General features: G+C 42.7%; 1 protein-coding gene across 1 annotated transcript in view; it reads left to right on the top strand.

Annotated features, from left to right (window-relative positions):
- LOC109902194 (zinc finger protein 236) overlaps nucleotides 1-27,350 on the top strand; it is a 104,935-nt gene that overhangs the window by 31,376 nt on the left and 46,209 nt on the right. Inside the window, exons 11-17 of the mRNA XM_031786537.1 lie at nucleotides 7,595-7,798; nucleotides 7,878-8,010; nucleotides 15,611-15,871; nucleotides 16,183-16,439; nucleotides 19,765-19,866; nucleotides 22,877-23,016; nucleotides 23,887-23,996. Of these exons, the coding sequence (XP_031642397.1) occupies nucleotides 7,595-7,798; nucleotides 7,878-8,010; nucleotides 15,611-15,871; nucleotides 16,183-16,439; nucleotides 19,765-19,866; nucleotides 22,877-23,016; nucleotides 23,887-23,996 (1,207 nt within the window). The remainder of the gene's footprint in view (nucleotides 1-7,594; nucleotides 7,799-7,877; nucleotides 8,011-15,610; nucleotides 15,872-16,182; nucleotides 16,440-19,764; nucleotides 19,867-22,876; nucleotides 23,017-23,886; nucleotides 23,997-27,350) is intronic.

The following is a 27,350-nucleotide window of genomic DNA, read 5'->3' as shown; positions in this document are numbered from 1 at the left end:
TCTGCACAACGCATCACCGGGGGCTAACTACCTGCCCTCCAGGACACCTACACCACCCGATGTCACAGGAAGGCCGTAAAGATCATCAAGGACAACAACCACCCGAGCCACTGCCTGTTCAACCCGCTATCATCCAGAAGGCGAGGTCAGTACAGGTACATCAAAGCTGGGACCGAGAGACTGAAAAACAGCTTCTATCTCAAGGCCATCAGACTGTTAAACAGCCACCACTAACATTGAGTGGCTGCTGCCAACACACTGACTCAACTCCAGCCACTTTAATAATGGGAATTGATGGAAATTTATGTAAAATATATCACTAGCCACTTTGAACAATGCTACTTAATGTTTACATACCCTACATTACTCATCTCATATGTATATACTGTACCCTATATCATCGATTGCATCTTTATGTAATACATGTATCACTAGCCACTTTAAACGATGCCACTTTGTCTACATACCCTACATTACTCCTCTCATATGTATATACTGTACTCGATACCATCTACTGCATCTTGCCTATGCTGTTCTGTACCATCACTCATTCATATATCTTTATGTACATATTCTTTATCCCTTTACACTTGTGTGTATAAGGTAGTAGTTTTGGAATTGTTAGGTTAGATTACTCGTTGGTTATTACTGCATTGTCGGAACTAGAAGCACTAGCATTTCGCTACACTCGCATTAACATCTGCTAACCATATGTATGTGACAAATAAATATGATTTGAAAAACAGATTCAGCCACAAAGACCAGAGAGGTTTTTCAATGCCTTGCAAAGAAGGGCACGTATTGGTCGATGGGTAAAAACATAAAAGCATTTGATTATATAACCCTTTGAGCATGTTGAAGTTATTAATTACATGTTGAATGCTGTGTCAATACACCCAGTCACTACAAAGATAAAGGGATCAAATCAAACTTTATTTGCGCTGAATACAACAACCTTACCGTGAAATGATTACTCTCCACCCGGCACAGCCAGAAGAGGACTGGCCACCCCACATAGCCTGGTTCCTCTCTAGGTTTCTTCCTAGGTTTTAGCCTTTCTAGGGAGTTTTTCCTAGCCACCGTGCTTCTACACCTGCATTGCTTGCTGTTTGGGGTTTTAGGCTGGGTTTCTGTACAGCACTTTAGATATCAGCTGATGTACGAAGGGCTATATAAATAAATTTGATTTGATACTTACAAGCCCTTAACCAACAGTGCAGTTCAAGAAGAGTATTTACCAAATAAACTAAAGTAAAAAATAAAAAGGAACAGAATAAAATAACAATAACGAGGCTATATACACAGGGGGTACCGATACTGTGCCAGTGTGCAGGGGTACAGGTTAGTTGAGGTCATTTGTACATGTAGGGGTGAAGTGACTGCATAGATAATAAACAGCGAGTAGCAGCAGTGTACAAAACAAATGGAGGGGAAGGGGGGGTGTCAATGTAAATAGTCTGGTGGCCATTTGATTAATTGATCAGCAGTCTTATGGCTTGGGGGTAGAAGCTTTTAAGGAGCCTTTTGGTCCTAGACTTGACGCTCTGGTACCGCTTGCCATACGGTAGCAGAGAAAACAGTCTATGACTTTGGTGACTGGAGTCTCTGACAATTTTATGGGCTTTCCTCTGACACTGCCTATTACAGTTGAAGTTGGAAGTTTACATACACCTTAGCAAAATACATTTAAACTCAGTTTTTCATAATTCCTGACATTTAATCCTAGTAAAACTTCCCTGTCTTTGGTCAGTTAGGATCACCACTTTATTTTAAGAATGTGAAATGTGAGAATAATTAGTAGAGAGAATTATTTATTTCAGCTTTTATTTATTTCATCACATTCCCAGTGGGTCAGAAGTTTACATACTCATTCAGTATTTGGTAGCATTGCCTTTTAAATTTCAGGTAGCCTTCCACAAGCTTCCCACAATAAGTTGGGTGAATTTTGGCCCATTCCTCCTGACAGAGCCGGTGTAACTGAGGTTTTTAGGCATCCTTGCTCGCACATGCTTTTTCAGTTCTGCCCACACATTTTCTATAGGATTGAGGTCAGGGCTTTGTGATGGCCACTCCAATACCTTGACTTTGTTGTCCTTATTAAGACATTCTGCCACAACTTTGGAAGTATGCTTGGGGTCATTGTCCCATTTGACAGACCCATTTGCGACCAAGCTTGAACTTCCTGACTGATGTCTTGAGATGTTGCTTCAATATATCCACATTATTTTCCCTCCGTCATGATGCCATCTATTTTGTGAAGTGCACCAGTCCCTCCTGCAGCAAAAGCACCCCCACAATATGATGCTGCCACACCCGTGCTTCACGGTTGGGATGGTGTTCTTCGGCTTGCAAGCCTCCCTCTTTTTCCTCCAAACTTAACAATGGTCATTATGGCCAAACAGTTATATATTTTTTTCATCAGACCAGAGGACATTTCTCCAAAAAGTACGATCTTTGTCCCCATGTGCAGTTGCAAACCGTAGTCTGGCTTTTTTATAGCGGTTTTGGAGCAGTGGCTTCTTCCTTACTGAGCGGCCTTTCAGGCCGAAATAGGACTCGTTTTACTCGTTCACCATAATTTGCAAATAAATTCAGTAAAATCCTACAATGTGATTTTCTGGATTTTTTTCTTATTTTGTCTGTCAAAGTTGAAGTGTACCTATGATGAAAATTACAAGCCTCGTCTTTTTAAGTGGGAGAACTTGCACAATTGGTGGCTGACTAAATACTTTTTTGTCCCACTGTATCTATACTTTCATATAAATACTTTCGTTTCCTCCAGCATCTTCACAAGGTCTTTTGCTGTTGTTCTGGGATTGATTTGCACTTTTCACACCAAATTACTTTAATCTCTAGGAGACAGAACTTGTCTCCTTCCTGAGCGGTATGACTGCTGCGTGGTCCCATGGTGTTTATACTTGTGTACTATTGTTTGTACAGATGAACGTGGTACCTTCAGGCATTTGGAAATTGCTCCCAAGGATGAACCAGACTTGTGGAAGTCTACAAATTTTTTTCTGAGGTCTTGGCTGATTTCTTTTCATTTTCCCATGATGTCAAGCAAAGAGACACTCAAGGTAGGCCTTGAGATACATCCAAAGGTACACCTCCAATTGACTCAAATTATGTCAATCAGCCTATAAGAAGCTTCTAAAGCCATTACATAATTTCTGGAATTTTCCAAGCTGTTTAAAGGCACAGTCAACTTAGTGTATGTAAACTTCTGACCCAATTGTAAACAATTGTTGGAAAAATTACTTGTCATGCACAAAGTAGGTGTCCTACCCGACTTGTCAAAACTATAGTTTGCAAACAAGAAATTTGTGGAGTGGTTGAAAAACGAGGTTTAATGACTGCAACCTAAGTGTATGTAAACTTCCGACTTCAACTGCATGTTGGTCCTGGATGGCAGGAAGCTTGGCCACAGTGATGTACTGGGCCGTATGCACTACCTTCTGTCGCTCCTTACGGTCGGAGGAAGAGCAGTTGCCATACCAGGCGGTGATGCAACTGGTCTGGATGCTCTCGATGGTGTAGTTGTAGAACTTTTTGAGGATCTTGGGACCCATGCCAAATCTTTTCATATTAATAGGTTTTGTTGTGCCCTCTTCATGGCTGTCTTGGTGTGTTTGGACCATGATAGTTCGTTGGTGATGTGGACACCAAGGGACTTGAAACTCTCGACTCGCTTCACTACAGCCCCGTCAATGTTAATGGGGGCCTGTTCGGCCAGCCCGTAGTACACAATCAGCTACTTTGTCTTGCTCAAGTTGAGGGAGAGGTTGTTGTCCTGGCACCACACTGCCAGTTCTCTGACTTCCTCCCTATAGGATGTCTCATCGTTGTCAGTGATCAGGCCTACCACTGTTGTCGTCAACAAACTTAATGATGGTGTTGGAGTCGTGTTTGGCCACGCAGTCATGGGTGAACAGGGAGTACAGGAGGGGACTGAGTACATACCCCTGAGGGGCCCCAGTTTTGAGGATTAGCGTGGCAGACGTGTTGTTGCCTACCCTTACCACCTGGGGGTGGCCCGTCAGGAAGTCCGGGATCCAGTTGCAGAGGGAGGTGTTTAGTCCCAGGGTCTTTAGCTTAGTGATGAGCTTCGTGGGCACTATGGTGTTGAACTCTGAGCTGTAGTCAATGAACATTATTCTCACATAGGTGTTCCTTTTATCCAGGTGGGAAAGGGCACTGTGAAGTGCGATTGAGTTTGCGAAATCTGTGGATCTGTTGGGGCGTTATGGGAATTGGCGTGGGTCTAGGGTGTCCGTGATAATGGTGTTGATGTGAGCCATGACCAGCCTTTCAAAGCACTTCATGGCTACCGACGTGAGTGCTACGGGGCGGTAATAATTTACCTTTGCTTCTTTGGGCACAGGGACTTTGGTGGTCTGCTTGAAACATTTAGGTATTACAGACTCCGTCTGGGAGTAGGTGAAAATGTCAATCAAGACACTTGCCAGTTGGTCAGCGCATGTTTTGTGAACACGTCCTGGTAATCCGTCTGGCCCCGCGGCTTTGTGAATGTTGACCTGTTTAAAGGTCTTGCTCACATCGGCTACCGAGAGTGTCATCACACAGTCATCCAGGATCCTTCCTAACTCAGATGCAGGAGAGGAAGGAAACTGCTCAGGGTTTTCACCATAAGGTCAATAGTTGACTAAAACAGTTAGAGTTTAATGGCTGTGATAGGAGGAAACTGAGGATGGATCAACATTAGTTACTCCACAATACTAACCTAAATTACAAGAGTGAAAAGAAGGAAGCCTGTACAGAATACACATATCCTGTATAAGGCACTAAAGTAAAACTGCAAGAAATGTGGCAAAGAAATGAACTTTATGTCCTGAATAGAAAGCGTTATGTTTGGGCAAATCCAATCCAACACAACACATTACTTAGTACCACTCTTCATATTTTCAAGCATGGTGGTGGCTGCATCATGTTATGGGTATGCTTGTCATCGGCAAGAACTAGGGAGTTTGTTTTTTAGGATAAAAAGAAACAGAATTTCCAACTGTCACCTAAAACACAAAACAAAACGCAAATTTAAAATGGAAATATTTTCTCTACGCAAACGAGGTGTGTGAACAGTTTAAACAGTTTCGGGTCGTATGGGTTGCGAGGTAGGGGTTTATTACTACGCTGATAAATATCCATCCGGACCTTTGCCACCCAGGAAGACCAGACCTTTTTAAAATAGTACCCCTGTTTTAGATTGAATGCACAGTGGTGCACACAAGCTATGATTAGCGTTAATTAGCCTAGTGTTGCCGGTGAACAGATAGTGTGATGTAAAGCTTTTGATACGCGGTTCGTGGTCCCCTTTCACTGATTGCAGTGGTTGGGCTTTAGTTTCACAGCCAAGATTAAGATGTCTGGGTGAATTATGTGGTGCTATGGAACACTTGGCCTTCCATAATTATTTAATTAACACACACACACACAATTAACCCAGATGCCTCTAAACCCATGGCCTCATCTCTCATTTGCATGAAGATTTGATTACTGGTATGGCTTCGTCTTTTAGAACGTTGCCCTTAACGTAGCCACGTACCCGTCTGTTGGTGTTAGAGTTGATTGATGCAAAGTCTGGATCCAGAATTCTAAATAATGACACGGGTCTGGGTCGGATGTAATATGATTGTCACAAGTCTCGGGTATGTGTAATTTTAACTGACGTGTCCGAAAGGGCCCGTACCGATACGAGTGCAACTGCTGCAGTCGAGAGAGACATTATATAATTTATGCTGCTGCTCTTGCTTTTCACGAGAAAGGATTGTGGCGCGTGTAGCTTGTTGTTAATCATAAGTCATTAAAGCCGCAATAGGTTACAGTCATAGACCCTCCGTGAGTGGCAAAAGTTAGGCGATATCTAATCAAAAGAAGATGGAATGAAAATGACAGAATTAGGCTACAATGACCAAGAGCCAACCGGTAGGGTGCTGCTTAATATTCCTCATGTAGTTGTTATTTAGAAGTCTAGACATGGGAGGAATATGTCTTCTGAAATAGGATACTTGTTATTTGGCCATTGGTGGGTTATAAAACTACATGCTGTCCTTTTTTCTGGGGAGAGAACCATTGGAGATAATCACTGGAGAGAGCATCACTGAGGACAGGGGAGAATGACCATTTACGGCCCTCTTCGAATAAACCTATTTTCCTCCCCCTGGTTTGCTTTGGGGTCTGTGTTAAAGAATAACATAAATTGTTAACACTAGCTAACGTCAAGACAGGTACTACGTAATCATATTTGATAATTAATAACCTAGCTATGGCAGCTATTAGTCTACTATAGTGCGAGTGGGCTTGTTGGTTGGTTGCTGTCTCTTGTCTCTCCCTCCCTGTGTCACTCACTCACAGTATGGCCCTTCCCCTCCTGCTAGAGCTGCACCTCTTTTGCGCTTTATCAGCTAGGGTTAATCAAGTAGCTTAAAAATGACTTTTCTGCTGCTTCCATCACTCGGATCAGACCGTGTCTGGATCCGACCAGGTCTATACGGAACGGGTCATGAAAGCACACTTGTTTTCATGTGTAGCTGAGCTGTTATGAGTGTTTTGTGATTTAGTTCAAATTCAAGTTTATTTCATTTATTCACATGTCATACGATTAGATTCTGAATTACGTAATGCATGATATAAAAAAGGATATTAATTTAAGAAAAAACAACAATGCAACATTTAGGTTACTGTGGTTTAGTCATGCTTCCGAGTTTGTGCATATATTATGACAGCATTTTGTTAGTTTTGGCAGCTGGAGTCAAGCCGAGTCTACGCCCCTTCGTCTGTGATTGGTTAACAGTAGGGATTCTTCAATAAAGTCTTTGTCATTCAAAGAGAGACGACTTGTTTTCATGAAAAATAAAATTATTGGAAAATACTGCACCAAACATCTTAGCTTGATGTAAATTCGCGACTAAGATCTTTTCGGCAAAAACAAAAATGGATGACCGATTTCTTGTTATATTAATTCAGACCTTTTTTGATGAATCGTATACTAGCTATGGCATTTAAAAATGGACAAACAGTACAAATTATGTATTTTTTTTCAAAAGAAGGTCTTTTAAGGGAGAATGCGTGGGGCGGCAGCGTAGCCTAGTGGTTAGAGCATTGGACTAGTAACCGGAAGGTTGCGAGTTCAAACCCCCGAGCCGACAAGGTACAAATCTGTCGTTCTGCCCCTGAACAGGCAGTTAACCCACTGTTCCCAGGCCGTCATTGAAAATAAGAATGTGTTCTTAACTGACTTGCCTGGTTAAATAAAGGTTAAAAAAAAAAGAAGAAAAAAAAAAGAAAATGCCAGCATGCTAGTTTGGTTAGGCTAGCCGAACTGAAGTATGCTGACAACTTTAGGGGTTGGCGTTCCACAGGTTTCTTTTGATTTTATCTAATCCCTCATGAGACATTGGTACGTTAAATCGATTTCGGCCTACTCAATACGACACTATTTAAGTTTGTATTTTCTCTAGCTTGTCTCTTGATTAAACTGACATGAATACATTTCCATTTCAAAACTGATGCAGTTTGTTCTCGTTATTGTCTGAATTTAATTCTACATGCTAACTGAGGTTTATGTTCTTGTTGTCAGGTGTGCGTCCGTTCCCGTGCCCTCACTGTGACAAGATCTTCCGTACATCGGGCCACAGAAAAACACACATCGCCTCCCACTTCAAGAGCCTGCAGCAGAAGAAGCACAAGTTCCCACGCAAATCCCATAAACCCAAGGTGTCCAAGAGCAACATACCTCTGCCTGATATCCCCCTGCAAGAGCCCATACTTATCACGGACCTTGGTAACGCATGCATGCTCACTCGCTCCCTCACAAGCACGCACACACACGCACTTTGTTCATATTGTCCCCTCCTCCCCAGGTCTCATCCAATCCCAGAACCCTCGCCTGGCCTTTCAGACGTACCTGGAGATGGTGGACAATGATCGGCCATACAAGTGTCCCTGCTGTAACAAGGCCTATAAGAAATCCAGCCACCTCAAGCAGCACGTTAGGTACAGCTATCCGCTACAGTGTCACACACTCCCACAAGCATTTCGCTACACTTGCAATAACATCTGCTAACCATGCGTATGTGACCAATAAAATTAGATTTGACGCACACAGCATATGTTTTACTGTCCTTGTGGGGGCCTAAAATTGATTTCCATTGAAAATCCTGGTCTAACCATAACCCTAAATCTAACCCATAAGCCTAAAATAGCCTTTGTCTTCGACGGAAATGTCCCCACGAGGGAGAATTGACTTGTTTTACTATCATAGTGGGGACTTTTGGGGATCTCTGGTACCCACAAGGATAGTAATACAAGCACACAAACACACACACTTAGTTTGTTTTCACATGTATTCCTTTCTAAATATCATCCTCTCTGAAGCAGCTGGCATTGCCGACATATAACAGTGAATGTATTTCTGATTGAGTGCATGAATATATAGTTGTGAGAGGAAGTTATATATTTAGCCTCAGTTTAGATCCTCTTGTACTTCGTCATTGGGGTGGCAGGTAGCGTAGTGGTTAAAGCATTGGGCCAGTAACCGGAAGGTTGCTAGATCGAATCCCTGAGCTGACAAGGTAAAAATCTGTTGTTCTGTACCTGAACAAGACAGTGTTCCTAGGCCATCATAGTAACTAAGAATTTGTTCTAAACTGACTTGCCTAGTTAAATAAAATAGACATTTAAAAAGAAAAGTGGGATAAGCCTGTCAGACAGCTGCTGAGCTGCTGTTATCAGTGGAGTTAGAGTCCACCCCTGTGGCTTAGTGGCATTAGCTCCTCATTTGATGCTAGAGGGATGAGCTGGGCTGAGCAGAGCATGGGGATGGACAAGGAGGCAGGGGGAGGAAGGCTCAGCACATGGCAGAGGGTTTGAGCCACTGGCAGATGGCTGGATTAGAGTAGTGTTTGTTTTCTTTCAAATACTTTGAGGGTTTTATTGAGCCTGCCAGGCAAACTCGATCAAGCACAGCTAAAGTAAATTAGATATACAGTTGAATCGGAAGTTTACATACACTTAGGTTGGAGACGTTAAAACTCTTGTTTTTCAACCACTCCACAAATTTCTATAGTTTTGGCAAGTCAGTTAGGACATCTACTTTGTGCCATTTTCCAACAATTGTTTACAGACAGATTATTTCACTTCACTGTATCACAATTATAGTTGGTCAGAAGTTTACATACACTAATTTGACTGTGCCTTTTAAACAGCTTGAAAAATTCCAGAAAATTATGTCATGGCTTTAGAAGCTTCTGATAGGCTAATTGAGATCATTTGAGTCAATTGGAGGTGTATCTGTGGATGTATTTCAAGGCCTACCTTCAAACTCAGTGCCTCTTTGCTTGACATCATGGGAAAATCAAAAGAAATCAGCCAAGACCTCAGAAAAAAAATTGTTGACCTCCACAAGTCTGGTTCATCCTTGGGAGCAATTTCCAAATGCCTGAAAGTACCACGTTCATCTGTACAAACAATAGTACGCAAGTATAAACACCATGGGACCACGCAGCCGTCATAGCGCTCATGAAGGAGACACATTCTGTCTCCTAGAGATTAACGTACTTTGGTGCGAAAAGTGCAAATCAATCCCAGAACAACAGCAAAGGACCTTGTGAAGATGCTGGAGGAAACTGGTACAAAAGTATCTATATCCACAGTAAAACGAGTCCAATATCGACATGACCTGAAAGACCGCTCAGCAAGGAAGAAGCCACTGCTCCAAAACCGCCATAAAAAAATGACAAAAGACAGACTACGGTTTGCAGCTGCACATGGGGGGGGACAAAGATTATACTTTTTTGAGAAATGTCCTCTGGTCTGATGAAAAAAAAATTGAGCTGTTTGGTCATAATGACCATCGTTAGGTTTGGAGGGAAAAGGGGGATGCTTGCAAGCCGAATCACGGGGGTGGCAGCATCATGTTGTGGGGGTGCTTTGCTGCAAGAGGGACTGGTGTACTTCACAAAATAGATGGCATCATGAGGAGGAAAATTACGTGGATATATATTGAAGCAACATTTCAAGACATCAGTCAGGAAGTTCAAGCTTGGTCACAAATGGGTCTTCCAAATGGACAATGACCCCAAGCATACTTCCAAAGTTGTGGCAAAATGGCATAAGGACAACAAAGTCAAGGTATTGGAGTCGCCATCACAAAGCCTTGACCTCAAACCTATAGAAAATTTGTGGGAAGAACTGAAAAAGCGTGTGCGAGCATGGAGGCCTACAAACCTGACTCAGTTACACCTTTACACTCCGGAGGAATGGGCCAAAAATCACTTCCCATAAAATCCACTTATTGTGGGAAGCTTGTGGAAGGCTACCTAAAACGTTTGACCCAAGTTAAGCAGTCGGCATGCTACCAAATACGGATTGAGTGTATGTGAACTTCTGACCCAATGGGAATGTGATAAAATAAGTAAAAGCTGAAATAAATAATTATCTCTACTATTATTCTGACATTTCACATTCTTAAAATAAAGTGTTGATTCTAACTGACCTAAGACATGGACTTTTTTTTACAAGGATTAAGTATCAGGAATTGTGAAAAACTGAGTTTAAATGCATTTGGCTAAGGTGTATGTAAACTTCTGACTTCAACTGTACATAAGTACTTGGACACCCCTTCAAATCTGTGGATTCTTGCGCAAAAAGCCAAGCATCGGCTGGTGCGGTGTAAAGCTCTCCGCCACTGGACTAGAGCAGTGGAAACGCATTCTCTTGAGTGATGAATCGCGCTTCGCAAACTTGAAGTCCGACGGACAAATCTGGGTTTAGTGGATGCCAGGAGAACACTACCTGCCCCAATGCATAGTGCCAACTATAAAGTTCGGTGAATGAGGAATAATGGTCTGGGCTAGGCCCCTTAGTTCCTGTAAAGGGAAATCTTAACGCTACAGCATACAATGATATTCTAGACGATTCTGTGCTTCCAACTTTGTATCAACAGTTTGGGGAAGGCCCTTTCCTGTTTTGTATGACAATTCCCTCGTGCACAAAGCGAGGTCCGTACAGAAATGGTTTGTCGAGATCGGTGTGGAAGAACTTGACTGGCCTGCACAGAGCCCTAACCTCAACCCCATCAAACACCTTTGGGATGAATTGGAATGCCGACTGCGAGCCAGGCCTAATCGCCTAACATCAGTGCCCGACCTCACTTATGCTCCTGTGGCTGAATAGAAGGAAGTCCCCCGCAGCAATGTTCCAACATCTAATGGAAAGCCTTCCCAGAAGAGTAGAGTCTGTTATAGCAGCAAAGGGGGGACCAACTCCATATGAATGCCTATTGTTTTGCAATTCGATGTTAAACGAACAGGTGTCCACATACTTTTAGTCATGTAGTGTAGTTCAAGTATAGAAAACAAATACTATTTGAGCCCAGGTCTGGCTAACGTCTGTGCTGTCTATGCCCTGTGGGCCTGGTTTATGATAAGACAGGCCAGGTAGAGAGGAAAAAATGTACAGAGGGAAGAGATCTGAGGGGATTTAGGTACAGAGAGGGGGAGAGAAAATATTCATATATAGTGTGGGGCGGCAGGTAGCCTAGTGGATAAGAGCCAGTAACCATAACAGTAATTGCTCCTGTAAGTCACTCTGGATAAGAGCTTCTGCTAAATGACTAAAATGTGTGCCGGGCCATTTTATTTTCGTCTGGTTTAATCTCCAGGTTGTTGTCAGGAATAAAGTGTAATGTCACAGTGGTGGATAAGTCTTATTTTTGTTTTCAGTAGCCTAAGTCATTAAAGGTCCATTAACTAGCAAATGTATTTGGAAAATGTCACCCTGCCATTTACCACAAGAAAAAATCCCTCTAAAATGAGTATTGTATTCAGTTTCTGCCTTTTTTCTAAGGATGAGAAAAATGGGAGATTGAAGTTTAGGGCTCCAAGGAGTAATTTCCAGAGCAATATTCATTGATTCTCTCAAGATGTCTTTTTGCCCTTTGGGCTGACACATCGAATCTTCCCTTTTACTAAAATGTTTCTTCATTTTACTACTGTGAGGAAAAGAAAAGTAACAGCCTATATAATAAAGGTCACAGTCTCGATAAACGAGGAAACAAAAGTTAACCTTAATAACAACGTTGCCTTCGCTGCTCCACTCAGGATATCTGAGATTGATGTTCTGTATTCCCTAGTGTCTGTTTACCTCACACTATGACAGAGCCCAAGTCAAAACTCTGTCACATTATACTAATAAACTTGTTCCTCAGTCAGAGGGAATTTACTGCATACACCATGCACAACGTATAATGTTTACTGTTTTTTTAGGATTTGCAAATTAGAGACCCTTGACATTTATTCTTCCTAATTTGAGCCATTTGACTCAGACCATAACACACCCAGTCATAACATCACCTGTCATAACATTACATTACATTCATAACATTCTACTATACCCAGGGTTGATATGCAAAGTTTTTGCAAAATAGCTGTGGGTTTAAGCCCGGGCTCTGGCTGGGCCACTCATTTACATTCAGAGACTCAAAGCCGCTCCTGCGTTGTCTTGACTGTGTGCCTGTTGGAAGACGAACCTACGCTCTAGTCTGAGGTCCTGAGCGCTCTGGAGCAGTTTATCACCAAGGATCTCTCTCTACTTTTGCTGTGTTCATCTTTCCCTCGATCCTGACTAGTCTCCCAGTCCCTGCCGTTGAAAAACATCCCCACAGCATGTTGCTGCCGCCACCATGCTTCACTGTAGGTATGGTGCCATGTTTCCTCCAGACGTGATGCTTGGCATTCAGACCAAAGACTACAATCTTGGTTTCATCAGACCAGAGAATCTTGTTTCTCGTGGTCAGAGTCCTTTAGGTGCTCGAACCAGGAACACATCGACAACAGCCACCGAAGCAGCGTTACCCATCGCTCCACAAAATCCGCGTCCCTTGCAGAACAACGTCTCCAAGTCTCAGAGCGAGTGACGTTTGAAACGCTATTAGTGCGCACCCTGCTAACTAGCTAGCCATTTCACATCGGTTACACCAGCCTAATCTCGGGAGTTGATAGGCTTTAAGTTATAAACATCGCAATGCTTGAAGCATTACTAAGAGCTGCTGGCAAAACGCACGAAAGTGCTGTTTGAATGAATGCTTACGGGCCTGCTGCTACCTACCATCGCTCAGTCAGACTGCTCTATCAAATATCAAATCATAGACTTAATTATAACATAATAACACAGAGACATACAAGCCTTTGGTCATTAATATGGTCGAATCCAGAAACTATCATTTCGAAAACAAAACGTTTATTATTATCGCATATACCCTGACTCTGCATGCAATGAACGCAAGAGAAGTGACACAATTTCACCGGGTTAATATTGCCTGCTAACCTGGATTTCTTTTAGCTAAATAATATATTAAAATATATTATTCTGTATATTGATTTTAACCTTTTGCGTGTAGTATTTTGTTTTTGGCTAAAAAACGTACCCATTTGAAACTGCCTATTTCTCAGCCCCAGAAACTAGAATATGCATATAATTGTCAGATTTGGATAGAAAACACTCTAAAGTTTCCAAAACGGTAAAAATATTGTTTGTGAGTAAAACAGAACCGATATTGCAGGCGAAAGCCTGAGGAAAATCCAATCAGGAAGTGCCTCTTATTTTGAAATCTCTCTGTTCCTATGCATGCCTATCCTCCATTTTAAAGGGATATCAACCAGATTCCTTTTTCTATGGCTTCCCTAAGGTGTCAACAGTATTTAGACATAGTTTCAGGCTTTTATTTTGAAAAATGAGCGTGAAGGATCACATTGCGTAAGTGGATAGTTGGGGGCTCTCAGAGTGAGTTTTTGCGCAACTGAGTAAACCCGCCATTGTTCCTCCCGCTGTTACTGAAAAACCTACACACTCGGTTGATGTATTATCGAATATATATTTTAAAAACATTATTTGGAATATTATTTGGAATATACGTCTGCTTTGTCGTGACCGCTCTTTCCCGTGGATTTCTGAACATAACGCGACAAACGTCGGTATTTTGGGTATAAAAATAATCTTTATGGAACAAAAGGAACATTTGTTGTGTAACTGGGAGTCTCGTGAGTGAAAACATCCGAAGATCATCAAAGGTAAACTATTTTTTTATTGCTTTTCTGATTTTCGTGACCTAGCTACTTAATGTTTTTAGTGTACATAATGTTATGTTGTGCTATCGATACATTTACACAAACGCTTGGATTGCTTTCGCTGTAAAGCATAATTTCAAAATCTGAAACAACAGGTGGATTAACAAAAGGCTAAACTGTGTTTTCCTATATTGCACTTGTGATTTCATGTATATGAATACTTTTTTAGTAATATTATTTGACTGTGGCGCTATGCTATTCAGCGGTTGCTGATGACAATTATCCCGCTACCGGGATGGGTAGCGTCAACAAGTTAAAGGCATTGATGTTTATGGTTAGGTACACGTTGGAGCAACGACAGTCCTTTTTCCGCACTGCATCGATTATATGCAACGCAGGACATGCTAGATAAACTAGTAATATCATCAACCATGTGTAGTTAACTAGTGATTATGATTGATTGTTTTTTATAAGATAAGTTTAATGCTAGCTAGCAACTTACCTTAGCTTCTTACTGCATTCGCGTAACAGGCAGGCTCCTCGTGAAGTGCAATGTAAAGCAGGTGGTTAGAGTGTTGGACTAGTTAACTGTAATGTTGCAAGATTGAATCCTTGAGCTGACAAGGTAACAATCTGTCGTTCTGCCCCTGAACAAGGCAGTTAACCCACCGTTCCTAGTCTGTCATTGAAAATAAGAATGTGTTCTTAACTGACTTTCCTAGTTAAAAAGGTGATAAAAAAAAATCTGCCTAATCGGTGTCCAAAAATACAGATTTCCGATTGTTATGAAAACTTGAAATCGGCCCTAATTAATCGGCCATTCCGATTAATCGGTCGACCTCTCTGCAGAGATGGTTGTCCTGGAATGTTCTCCCATCTCCACAGAGGAATTCTGTCAAGAGTGACCATCAAGTTCTTGGTCACCTCGCTGACCAAGGCCCCTCTCATTTTGGCCGGGCGGCCAGCTCTAGGAAGATCTTGGTGTTCCAAGAGGCCTCTGTGTTCTTGGTGACCTTCAGTGCTGCAGAAATGTTTTGGTACCCTTCCCCAGATCTGTGTCTTGGAGCTCTACTGACAATTCCTTCGACCTCATGGCTTGCTATTTGCTCTGACATGCACTGTCAACTGTGGGACCTTATATAGACAGGTGTGTGGCTTTCCAAATCATGTCCAATCAATTTAATTTACCGCAGGTTATCTCCAATAAAGTCGTAGAAACTTCTCAAGGATGATCAATGGAAACAGGATGCACCTGAGCTCAATTTCAAGTCACATAACGGGTCTGAGTACTTGTGTAAATAAGGTTTTTCTGTTTTTTTATTTGTAATAACTTTGCAAAAATATCTGTAACCTGTTTTCGCTTTGTCATTATGGGGTAATGTGTGTAGATTTAGGATATATATATATATATATATTTTTAATCCGTTTTAGAATAAGGCTGTAACGTAATAAAATGTGGAAAGGTCAAGGGGTCTGAATACTTTCTTAATGTCTCATGATATTAACATTGTAAGGTCATCTTCCATCAGGTCTCACACGGGAGAGAGGCCGTACAAGTGTGTCCAGTGCAGTAAGGGCTTTGCCTCCTCGGGGGTGCTGAAGGCTCACATCCGGACCCACTCGGGCCTCAAGGCCTACAAGTGCCTGATTTGTGACACCACATTCACCACCAGCGGCAGCCTGCGCCGCCATATGACCACCCACAGCGACATGCGGCCCTACATGTGCCCTTACTGCCAGAAGACCTTCAAGTCCTCACCCAACTGCAGGAAGCACATGAAGACCCACAGGTTAGTAATGCTCATGTGTTGTCAGGCACAGAGTTGTTTCAGGTCATGTGATCTGACCAGGTGGAAAAAGCAAAAAACTACAAGCCGTAATTCAGGTCGTGTCATCGGAATGCTGACTAGCTAAGTGGCTAGAGAGAGCGTCGCTCTCCCAATTTGGTTATTGTCATGTTGCTGAAATTTGTGTGAAATTGAAACTTTCAACTCTAAATCTCTAGATGTCAAATCTTTCCATTAAAAATGGCTGATTTCTGTTTGTTTTGTAGATTAAAGTAGTAAACAACCTGAATTCACCTCCCCATTCCCCCTCCCAGGTATGAGTTGGCCCAGCAGCTCCACCAACAGCTGAACCCGGAGCCCTCGCCGCTGGACGACCCCATGGACGGCACCACTGTGACCCATAACCTGCAGGTGGAGCTGGAGGACGGCACCCTACATCAGGAGGCTCCTCCCACGGTGGGCTCAGAGCAGCAGGGCATGCTGGGACTGGACCAGGCGCAGGTGGTGGACGGCGGCCAACAGGTGTCGCTGGAGACCCAGCTAAGTGACCAGCCCCTGGGACAGGAAGAGGGTAAGAGTGTCAGCGTATTAGAGGTCATCAGTTTGGACAAGGCACAGACTCACCGGTCTTGAACACGTAATACGTAGTTATTAGGGACGCATGGGGATTCGAGGATCAGTGATTCTGTGCAGTCTGACGTCAATATATTTTGTAGTTGATCTCGAACATAGTCTTTTAATGTCGATGACAATCATGCCATAACGTTATAGGCCTGCTGCCACAGCCCTCTAACTTTCAATGGGGGATCCACGTAGTTCTATGTTGGATGTACAAAGGATGATGTGAACAAAGTGATCCACCCCTAGAAGGTGTCTGAACCCTTCCCAACATCAACAGACATTTCTACAGAGATACAGTCTTGCTCTCCACCCATCTCTCTTGATATTAGATTGTATTTTTCATTTGGCTAGTCTACGCTGCAAGGTGTTTTGTTTTCAGGGACAATAGTTGGCTACAACTGTGTTAGCAAATAAAGCAAGGAACTGTTGAATATGGAATCTTGTTAATATTTTGAATATCAAATATTTCTAAACGACACTCCTTTAAGATAGCAAAGGGCAAAAATCTGGGTTTCTCATCTTGCCCGTCTGTATAACTCCTCCATCTCTATTCCTTCCTCCACTCCAAATAGTGTGTCCATTTATTTCACTCTCAAGACTTTTTATCTGTCCATTACTCAAACACTATTTCCATCCCAATGCTGGATCTTCAAAAACCTTCTATTTTCTTATTGATGGCTTTCTTGGAATTGTTATTTCAATGGGTTTTTGGATACATCTCATTAGGATTCATGGTGTGTGACTGACAGAACCCCCTCCTTGACCTTGTAGCTTTAATATTTAAAACAGTTCCAATGTATACTATATTTAACCTCAGAACAAAAAGAGAAGAGCATAGCACAACAAATGAAACCGGGCCAGAGGTCAAGCTTCAATCCTCATTAAAATTGCTACACTACCCTTTCAACCTCAAGAGTTCACAGTGATTAAAAGAGAACTGAAAAGGGGGAAAAAAAGAAAAGAAACTTACCCTAGCTTTACGATTGTATGTGATTTAGATTAGTATTCGTCCTCTCTGCCTTCGGTAAAGTCCTTTAACAGTTAAAAAAAAGTCTTAAATGCATGAGGTAACCCCCGACCCATTCACAGAGAGAACAGATAACCTCTTGACTTGATTCAGTTATGCCTGTGGAGTGATTAAATATATATACACTACTGTTCAAAAGTTTGGGGTCACTTAGAAATGTACTTGTTTTTGAAAGAAAAACTAATTTTCTTTGTCCATTTTTTAAATAATTTCAAATTGATCAGAAATGTAGACATTGATAAAGTTGTAAATGACTATTGTAGCTGGAAACGGCAGTAAAAACAAACAAATGCAATGTCTACATAGGTGTACAGAGGCCCATTATCAGCAACCATCACTTCTGTGTTCCAATGGCATGTTGTGTTAGCTAATCCAAGTTTATAATTTTAAAAGGCTAATTGATCATTAGAAAACATTTTTTCAATTATGTTAGCACAGCTGAAAACTGTCGAGATTTAAAGAAGCAGTAAAACTGGCCTTTAGACTAATTGAGTATCTGGAGCATCAGCATTTGTGGGTTCAATTACAGGCTCAAAATGGCCAGAAACAAATTACTTTCTTCTGAAACTCGTCAGTCTATTCTTGTTCTGAGAAATGAAGGCTATTCCATGCGAGAAATTGCCAAGAAAATGAAGATATCGTGCAACGCTGTGTACTACTCCCTTCACAGAACAGCGCTAACCAGAATAGAAAGAGGAGTGGGAGGCCCCGGAGCACAAATGAGCAAGAGGACAAGTACATTAGTGTCTAGTTTGAGAAACAGACGCCTCACAAGTCCTCAACTGGCAGCTTCATTAAATAGTACCCACAGAACACCAGTCTCAACGTCAACAGTGAAGAGGCGACTCCGGGATACTGGCCTTCTAGGCAGAATTCCTTTGTCCAGTGTCTGTGTTATTTTGCCCATCTTAATCTTTTATTTTTATTGCCTAGTCTGAGAGATGGCTTTTTCTTTGCAACTCTGCCTAGAAGGCCAGCATCCCGGAGTCGCCTCTTCACTGTTGACGTTGAGACTGGTGTTTTGCTGGTACTATTTAATGAAGCTGACAGTTTTTAGCTGTGCTAACACTGTGCTAACATTGCAAAATGTTTTTCTAATGATCAATTAGCCTTTTAAAATAAAAAACTTGGATTAGCTAACACAACGTGCCATTGGAACACAGGAGTGATGGTTGCTGATAATGGACCTCTGTACGCCTATGTAGATATTCCATAAAAAATCTGCCGTTTCCAGCTACAATAGTCATTGGGGCGGCAGGTAGTCTAGTGGTTAGAGCATTGGACTTGTAACCGAAAGGTTGCAAGATCAAATCCCCGAGCTGACAAGGTAAAAATCTGTTGTTCTGCCCCTGAACAAGGCAGTTAATCCACTGTATTAAGTATTTGTTTTTAACTGACTTGTCTACTTAAATACAGGTAAAATGTAGAGTGGAAATATACGCTACCATATATATGTAATATTTAACAGATATATATTTTTTCCTGACGTTAATAATGTCCACTGTGTTTCTGATAAATTTTATGTTATTTTAATAGACAAAGAATGTGCTGTTCTTTCAAAAACAAGGACATGTCTATTTTGTTTTATTTTACCTTTTATTTAACTAGGCAAGTCAGTTAAGAACAAATTCTTATCTTCAATGACGACCTAGGAACAGTGGGTTAACTGCCTGTTCAGGGGCAGAACGACAGATTTGTACCTTGTCAGCTCAGGGATATGAACTAGCAACCTTTCGTTTACTCGTCCAACGCCCTAACCACAAGGCTACCCTGCCTCCCCTATGTGACCCCAAGCTTTTGAATGGTAGCGTATATTTCCACTCTATGAGGTTGGAGTAATAGTGTGAAAATGAAGATAATGCCCTTTTAGTGTAAGAGCTGTTTGAAAAGACCATCATCATCCATCATGACATCACCATACAGTAAATTAGTTAATAGACCAATAAGAAAGATTTCCAAACCTCTCTGCCTATAACTTCACATTTTTTTGTTTTCCCCTCCCCACTCAAATCACTCCCATACAAGTCCTAACAAAATGTTGTTGTTTTTTTCTTGCTTGAGACATTTTTCTTTGCCATGAAGCTACAGTATTGTTGGTTTTGTTTCTTTTTGACCATTTTAATTTGACAAAAATCCCAGCTGCATTGGACCTTTTTAATTGAATTGTAATACTTTGGCCTTAATTTATACAGTTTAGCCAGACTAACCGGCTTTGTTCCTCCTCTTATCTCTCCCCCTCTGACTCCAGACACCTTTGTGACTACCCAGCATGCTCTGCCTCAGAATATTAGCCACTTTGAGACGCAGACACTCCCACAGCCTGGCTTTGACCAGCAAGCACTTACTCAAGGTAACTCCTGCACGTACACACAAAAACACCCCCTGCATGGTGGTGGCAGACAAACCTTTCTCTCAGTACATTTAACAATGTCCGTGAGTTAACCTGGGGTAAATTACACGCACACACACGTTGGCAGCCCGCGACTGTCTGACTCCAGTGTAATGGATAACGCCATTGTTGTCTCTAACCTCTGAATGAGAAGAGCCCATTTACAGCGAGGACTGTCAGAAAGCATCTGCTTGACACATCACATATTTAATTTTCACAATGGGTAGCTTAACCTTTTGTCTCCGTGATGATTGCATCCAGCCTCTATCGCCCAAAGCAAGTATGCTCTCCTACAGAGGTGCATTAATCAGTAGAACACTTTGTCTTGCGGCAGGTTTCTCGCCTCATCCTAGGCCTCCTATACTCTCTGTACAGTTTTGCTAAGGTAAAAAGTTTGATGTCATAAATAAACCAGAGACCAACAGCAGGGAGGATATTGATGTCTGTGTCTGAATGCGTGTCTGTGTTTCTTATTAGCATGTGTGTGGCACTCCACGAGATGGACTTCTATACATTTCCTTTCCTCTCTTGTTCTCTTCAAGAAAGGAAAGTAAGGAATTATTTGAACATTCCTAGAACTTCTCTCTGCCGTCTGCTAGTATTTAATGAATCGTGGCCATTCGTTAATATCAGTGAGTGGAGCTTTAATGAATGACTGTGTGGTTCAGATTCCCCTAATTTACACCCTAAGACAATCCGACTGGTGGCATAGGCACAGGAAGTTTCCTGCACAGTCTTTGTCCACACACACACGCACGCACACACGCAGACTGGCGGCATGGGCTCTGGAAGCATCAGTCTGTTAATGGCGCGTTGTAGGAGGGTGAGCCGTAGCAATCCTTAATTAGCTTTTGTTAAACTTTTCCAATCACACTTTTATCTGGCTAGTGGCTCTAGCCACTAGCCAGATATACAGGGTTAACTAATTTTGTGCTGTGGTGCTGAATGTGAGGTTTATCCATAATAGGCTTTTCAAATCCACTTCTATCTGTGTAATCAATTAATCTATTCTAAGGTACAATGTGTGTAGCAGTAGGGGGAGAAATCAGAGGACAGATTCCTGGAATTAAAATGAATGGAACGGTATCAAACACATTCATTCCCTTACAGCCATGACAGTGAGCCCGTCCTTCTATTTCAAGCCTCCACATGTGTATACAGTGCATTTGGAAAGTATTCAGACCCCTTGACTTTTTCCATATTTTGTTACGTTACGGCCATATTCTAAAATTGATTAAATTGTTTTTTTCCCTCATCAATCTACACACAATACCCCATAATGACAAAGCAAAAACAGGCTTTTAGACATTTTTGCAAATGTATTCACAATAAAAACTGATATCACATTTACATAATATTCAGACCCTTCCCATTCTTCTCTGCAGATCCTCTCAAGCTCTGTCAGGTTGGATGGGGAGCGTCCCTGCACAGCTATTTTCAGGTCTTTCCAGAGATGTTCGATCGGGTTCAAGTCTGGGCTCTGGCTGGGCCACTCAAGGACATTCAGAGACTTGTGCCTAGGGTTGTTGTCCTGTTGGAAGGAGAACCTTCACAGCAGTCTGAGGTCCTGAGCACTCTGGAGCAGGTTTCTATGAAGGATCTCTCTGTATTTTGCTCTGTTAATTTTTCCCTCGATCCTGACTAGTCTCCCACTCCCTGCCTCTGAAAAACATCCTCACAGCATGATGCTGCCACCACCATGCTTCACTGTTGGGATGGTGCCAGGTTTCTTCCAGACGTGATGCTTGGCATTCAGGCAAAGTAGTTCAGTCATGGTTTCATCAGACCAAATAATCTTGTTTCTCATGGTCTGAGAGTCCTTTAGGTGCCTTTTGGCAAACTCCAAGCAGGCTGTCATGTAACTTTTACTGAGGAGTGGCTTCAGTTTGGCCACTCTACCATAAAGCTGCAAAGATGATTTTCCTTCTGGAAGTTTTTTCCATCTCCACAGAGGAACTGTGGTTTTTGGTAACCTCCCTGACCAAGGCCCTTCTGCTCCCCGGGCTCCGAAGACATGAATGTCAAACAAGGCAGTCCCCCGCACCTCGTCGATTCAGTGGAGTTGGGTTAAGTGCGAAAGACACATTTCAGTTGAAGGCATTCAGTTGTACAACTGACTAGCCCCCCACCCCCGATTGCTCAGTTTGGCCGGGCGTCCAGCTTTAATTTTATTGCATTTTTAATTTAGTCTTTATTTAACTGCGCAAGTCAGTTAAGAACTAATTCTATTTTACAATGACGCCCTCCCCTGGTCGAACCCTCCCCTAACCCGGACGACGCTGGGCCAATTGTGCGCCGCCCTATGGGACTCCTGATCATGGCCAGTTATGAGAACAGCCCTGGATCGAATCCGGGTCTGTAGTGACGCCTCTAGCACTGCGATGCAGTGTCTTAGACCGCTGTGCCACTAGGTCCCCAAAAGAAGAGTCTTGGTGGTTCTGAACTTCTTCCATTTAAGAATGATGGAGGCCACTGTGTTCTTGGAGACCTTCAATGCTTCAGAATTTTTTTGGTACCCTTCCCCTGATCTGTGTCTCGAAAAAGTATGTCTCTGAGCTCTACAGACAATTCCTTCGACCTCATGACTTGGTTTTTGCTCTGACATGCACTGTCAACTGTGGGACCTTTATATAGACAGATCCAATCAATTTAATTTACCACAGGTGTACTCCAACAAAGTTGTAGAAACATCTCAAGGATGATCAATGGTAACAGGATGCACCTGAGCTCAATTTTGAGTCAATTTTGCTATGAGACTCAATTTTGAGTCTAAGGGTCTGAATAAAAAAAAAAGATTTTCTCGGTCATTACATACATTGGAATAAGGTGTGGAAAATGTCAAGTAGCCTGAATACTTTCCGAATGCACTGTACATCCTCCTTAGGAGTTGCTAGGGTCCCTTAAGTTCTCATACAGGGTTAACCCATTGTATGCTGTCATGCTGACTGTACCCCTTTGTGTCCTCCTGCAGGTTTCACCATCACCGCAGAGGGCTATCCCCAGGCCCAGTTCTCTACTGTGCAGCAGCTACAGGACTCCAGCACACTGGAGTCTCAGGCCCTCTCCTCCAGCTACCACCCCCAGAACCTGCTCCATGTGCCCAGCCAAGAGGTGGTGAATCCAGCACCTTCAGCCTCTACCTCCACACCTTCCACAGGGGGCTTCCATCTCACCATCATAGCATGGCATTGGCTCTATGTAGAGTAGGGTTGCAAAATTTCCCCAAGTTCTCAGTAAACCCTTCCATAGGGATTTCTGAAAAACCCAGGGTCTTTGGGAAATTTCAATTCAATTTTTTTTTCATCACCTGTCGAATACAACTAGTGTAGACTTTACAGTGGAATGCTTGCTTACAAACATTTCCCAACAATGCAGAGTTGAAAAAAAATAAAAATAATAAATCAAATATGAACTAACTCAAAATAAATAAAATACACAAGAATGGAGCTATATACAGGGAGTACCAGTACCAGATCAATGTGCAGAGATACTTGAGGTAGATATGTACATGAAGGCAGGGTATAGTGACTATGCATCCAGATAGATAATAATGAGCATAAAATAATAAACGGCGTAGCAGCAGCAAATTGTGTGTCTAAAAGTCTGTGTTATATGTGTGTGTGTGTGTGTATGTAGTGTTTGAGTGAGGGATGTGTGGGGGAGTGACAGTGTAGTGTGTGATTTGTGTATATGGTGTGTATATAAAGTCTAGTGAATGTGTGTAGGGTCAGTGCAAGATAAAGTCAGTGCAGATAGTTTGGGTAACATTAATGAACTATTTAGCATTCTGGCTATTAGCAATCATATGGCTTGGGGGTAGAAGCCATCTCAGAACCTGTTTGCCACCCTAACTTAACGGGTGTTCTATCAAGCCAAAAATGACTAAATTAAATGTAGCCTTAAGTAGTCAGTTCAAATATTCAGTATTCAGTGATTTATTCACGATGTAGTTAATTAATGGTTGCATATACTTCTGTTTAGACAAGTGGCCTGCTCCAGGAGACTAGCCAAGGAGACCTCCAGCTGTCTGACCAGACGCAAGACTACCAAGACCCAGAAGACAGCGAGGACAACAGCAAGAGGGCTTACAGGTATGTGTGTGTTTGTCCAGTGTGTGTGTTTGTCCAGTGTCTGCGTGTGTGTGTGTCTGCGTGTGTGTGTGTCTGCGGTGTGTGTGTCTGTGTGGCTCAGTTGGTAGTTCATGGCGCTTGCAATGGTTGTGGGTTCGATTCCCACAGGGACCAGTACAAAAATAAAAAGTTAGAAAAATGTATGCACTCACTGCTGTCGTTTTGGATAAGAGCCTCTGCTAAATGACTAAAATGTAAATATCTGTAAGCGACAGCGAGCCTATAATTTTCGGCAAGTACTGGATGCTTTTACTTTCTGTCATTGTTCCCAGCTCGTCAGCAGATAACACTGTTATGCACCTTTTATCAAAAGTTGTGCTCTAGGGCTGTATAACAGCATTAGCAGTCGACACGGAGGAATGCAAAACAAAGATAACACTATCAGAATCGCACCCCCGTTGCTGTTATTGTCTCCTGATAAAGTGACCATTTTGAGTGCGAGACATGTCAAATCAAATTTTATTAGTCACGTGTGCTGCAAAAAACAGGTGTAGACCTTAGCGTAAAATGCTTACTTACAAGCCCCTAACCAACAATGCAGTTTAAAAAATTAAATAAGAAATAAAAGTAACTAGTAAGTAAAGAGCAGCAGTAAAAACAATAGCGAGACTATATACAGGAGGGTACCGGTACCAGAGTCAATGTGCGGGGCACCGGTTAATTGAGGTAGTATATACATGTACAGTGAGGGGAAAGAAGTATTTGATCCCCTGCTGATTTTGTACGTTTGCCAACTGACAAAGAAATTATCAGTCTATAATTTTAATGGTAGGTTTATTTGAACAGTGAGAGACAGAATAACAACAAAATAATCTAGAAAAACACATGTCAAAAATGTTATAAATTGATTTGCGTTTTAATGAGGGAAATAAGTATTGACTTAGTACTTGGTGGCAAAACCCTTGTTGGCAAGGGTTTTAGGTAGTTATTAAAGTGACTGCATAGATGATAACGAGAGAATAGCAGCGGTGTAAAAGATGGGGTGGTGGGGGCAATGCTAATAGTCTGGGTAGACAATTGATTAGATGTTCAAGAGTCTTATGGCTTGTTCGTAGAAGCTGTTTAAAAGCCTCATGGACCTAGACTTGGCGCTCCGGTAACGCTTGCTATTCGGTAGCAGAGAGAACAGTCTATGACTAGTGTGGCTGGAGTCTTTGACCATTTTTGGGCCTTCCTCTGACACTGCCTGGTATAGAGGTCCTGGATGGCAGGAAGCTTGGCCCCAGTGATGTACTGGGCCTTACGCACTACCCTCTGTAGTGACTTGCGGTCGGAGGCCGAGCAGTTGCCATAGCAGGCAGTGATACAACCAGCCAGGATGCTCTCGATGTAGAACCTTTTGAGGATCTGAGGACCCATGCCAAATCTTTTTAGTTTCCTGAGGGGGAATAGGCTTTGTCGTGCCCTCTTCATAACTGTCTTGGTGTGCTTGGACCATGTTAGTTTGTTGGTGATGTGGACACTAAGGAACTTGAAGCTCTCAACCTGCTCCACTCCAGCCCCGTTGATGAGAATGGGGGCTTGCTTGGTCCTCTTTTTTTCTGTAGTCCACAATCATCTCCTTTGTCTTGATCACGTTGAGGGAGAGATTGTTCTCCTGGCACCACACGGCCATGTCCCTGACCTCCTCCCTATAGGCTGTCTCGTCGTTGTCGGTGATCAGGCCTACTACTGTGTCATCGGTAAACGTAGGATAGTGTTGGAGTCGTACCTGGCGTGCAGTCATGAGTGAACAGGGAGTACAGGAGGGGACTGAGCACGCACCCTGAGGGGCCCCTGTGTTGAGGATCAGCGTGGCGGATGTGTTGTTACCTACCCTTACCACCTGGGGGCGGCCAGTCATGATGTCCAGGATCCAGTTGCAAGGGAGGTGTTTAGTCCCAGGGTCCTTGGCTTATTGATGAGCTATGAAGGCATTCTGGTGTTGAACGCTGAGCTGTAGTCAATGAACACCTTTTGTCCTGGTGGGAAAGAGCAGTGTGGAGTGCAATAGAGATGGCATCATCTGTGGCTCTGTTAGGGTAGTATGCAAATTGGAGTGGGTCTAGGGTTTCTGGAATAATGGTGTTGATGTGAGCCATGACCAGCCTTTCAAAGCACTTCATGGCTACAGACATGAGTGCTACGAGGCGGTAGTCATTTAGGCAGGTTACCTTCGTGTTTTTGGGCACAGGGACTATGGTGGTCTGCTTAAAACATGTTGGTATTACAGACTCTGACAGGGAGAGGTTTAAAGTGTCAGTGAAGACACTTGCCAGTCGATCAGCGCATGGTCGCAGTACACGTCCTGGTAAACCGTCTGGCCCTGTGGCCTTGTGAATGTTGACCTGTTTAAAGGTCTTACTCACATCGGCTGCGGAGAGCATGATCACAGTCTTCCCGGAACAGCTGGTGCTCTCATGCATGTTTTAGTATTGTTTGCCTCGAAGTGAGCATAGACGTAGTTTAGCTCGTCTGGTAGGCTCGTGTCACTGGGCAGCTCTCGGCTGTAATCTGTTTGGTTTGTAAGCCCTGCCACATGCGACGAGCGTCAGAGCCGGTGTAGTACAATTTGATCTTAGTCCTGTATTGACTCTTTGCCTGTTTGATGGTTCGTTGGAGGGCATAGCGGGATTTCTTATAAGCTTCCGGATTAGAGTCCCGCTCCTTGAAGGCAGCAGCTCTAGCTTTTCACTCAGTGCAGATGTTGCCTGTAATCCATAGCTTCTGGTAGGGGTATGTACGTACGGTCAATGTGAGGATGACGTCATCGGTACACACGGCAGGGTAGCCTAGTGGTTAGAGCGTTGGACTAGTAACCGGAAGTTTGCAAGTTCAAATCCCCGAGCTGACAAGGTAAAAATCTGTCGTTCTGCCCCTGAACAGGCAGTTAACCCACTGTTCCTAGGCCGTCATTGAAAATAAGAATTTGTTCTTAACTGACTTGCTTAGTAAAATAAAGTTAAAAATATTGATGAAGCCAATAACTGGTGTAGTGTACTCCTCAATGCCATCGCTGGAATCCCTGAACATATTCCAGTCTGTGCTAGCAAAACAGTCCTGTAGCTTAGCATCTGCTTCATCCGACCACTTTTTTTATTGATCGAGTCACTGTTGCTTTCTGTTTTAATTTTTGCTTTTAAGCAGGAATCAGCAGGATAGAATTATGGTCATATTTGCCAAATGGAGGGCTAGGGAGAGCTTTGTATGCGTCTCTGTGTTGTTAACTTCTTTGGGACAGGGGGCAGTATTTTCACGTCCGGATGAAAAGCGTGTCCAAAGTAAATGGCCTGCTACTCAGACCCAGAAGCTAAGATATGCATATTATTAGTCGAT

This window comes from Oncorhynchus kisutch, linkage group LG13 (assembly GCF_002021735.2).
Source record: "Oncorhynchus kisutch isolate 150728-3 linkage group LG13, Okis_V2, whole genome shotgun sequence".
Classification (NCBI taxonomy): domain Eukaryota; kingdom Metazoa; phylum Chordata; class Actinopteri; order Salmoniformes; family Salmonidae; genus Oncorhynchus; species Oncorhynchus kisutch.
This window is presented reverse-complemented; position numbering and strand designations above follow the sequence as displayed.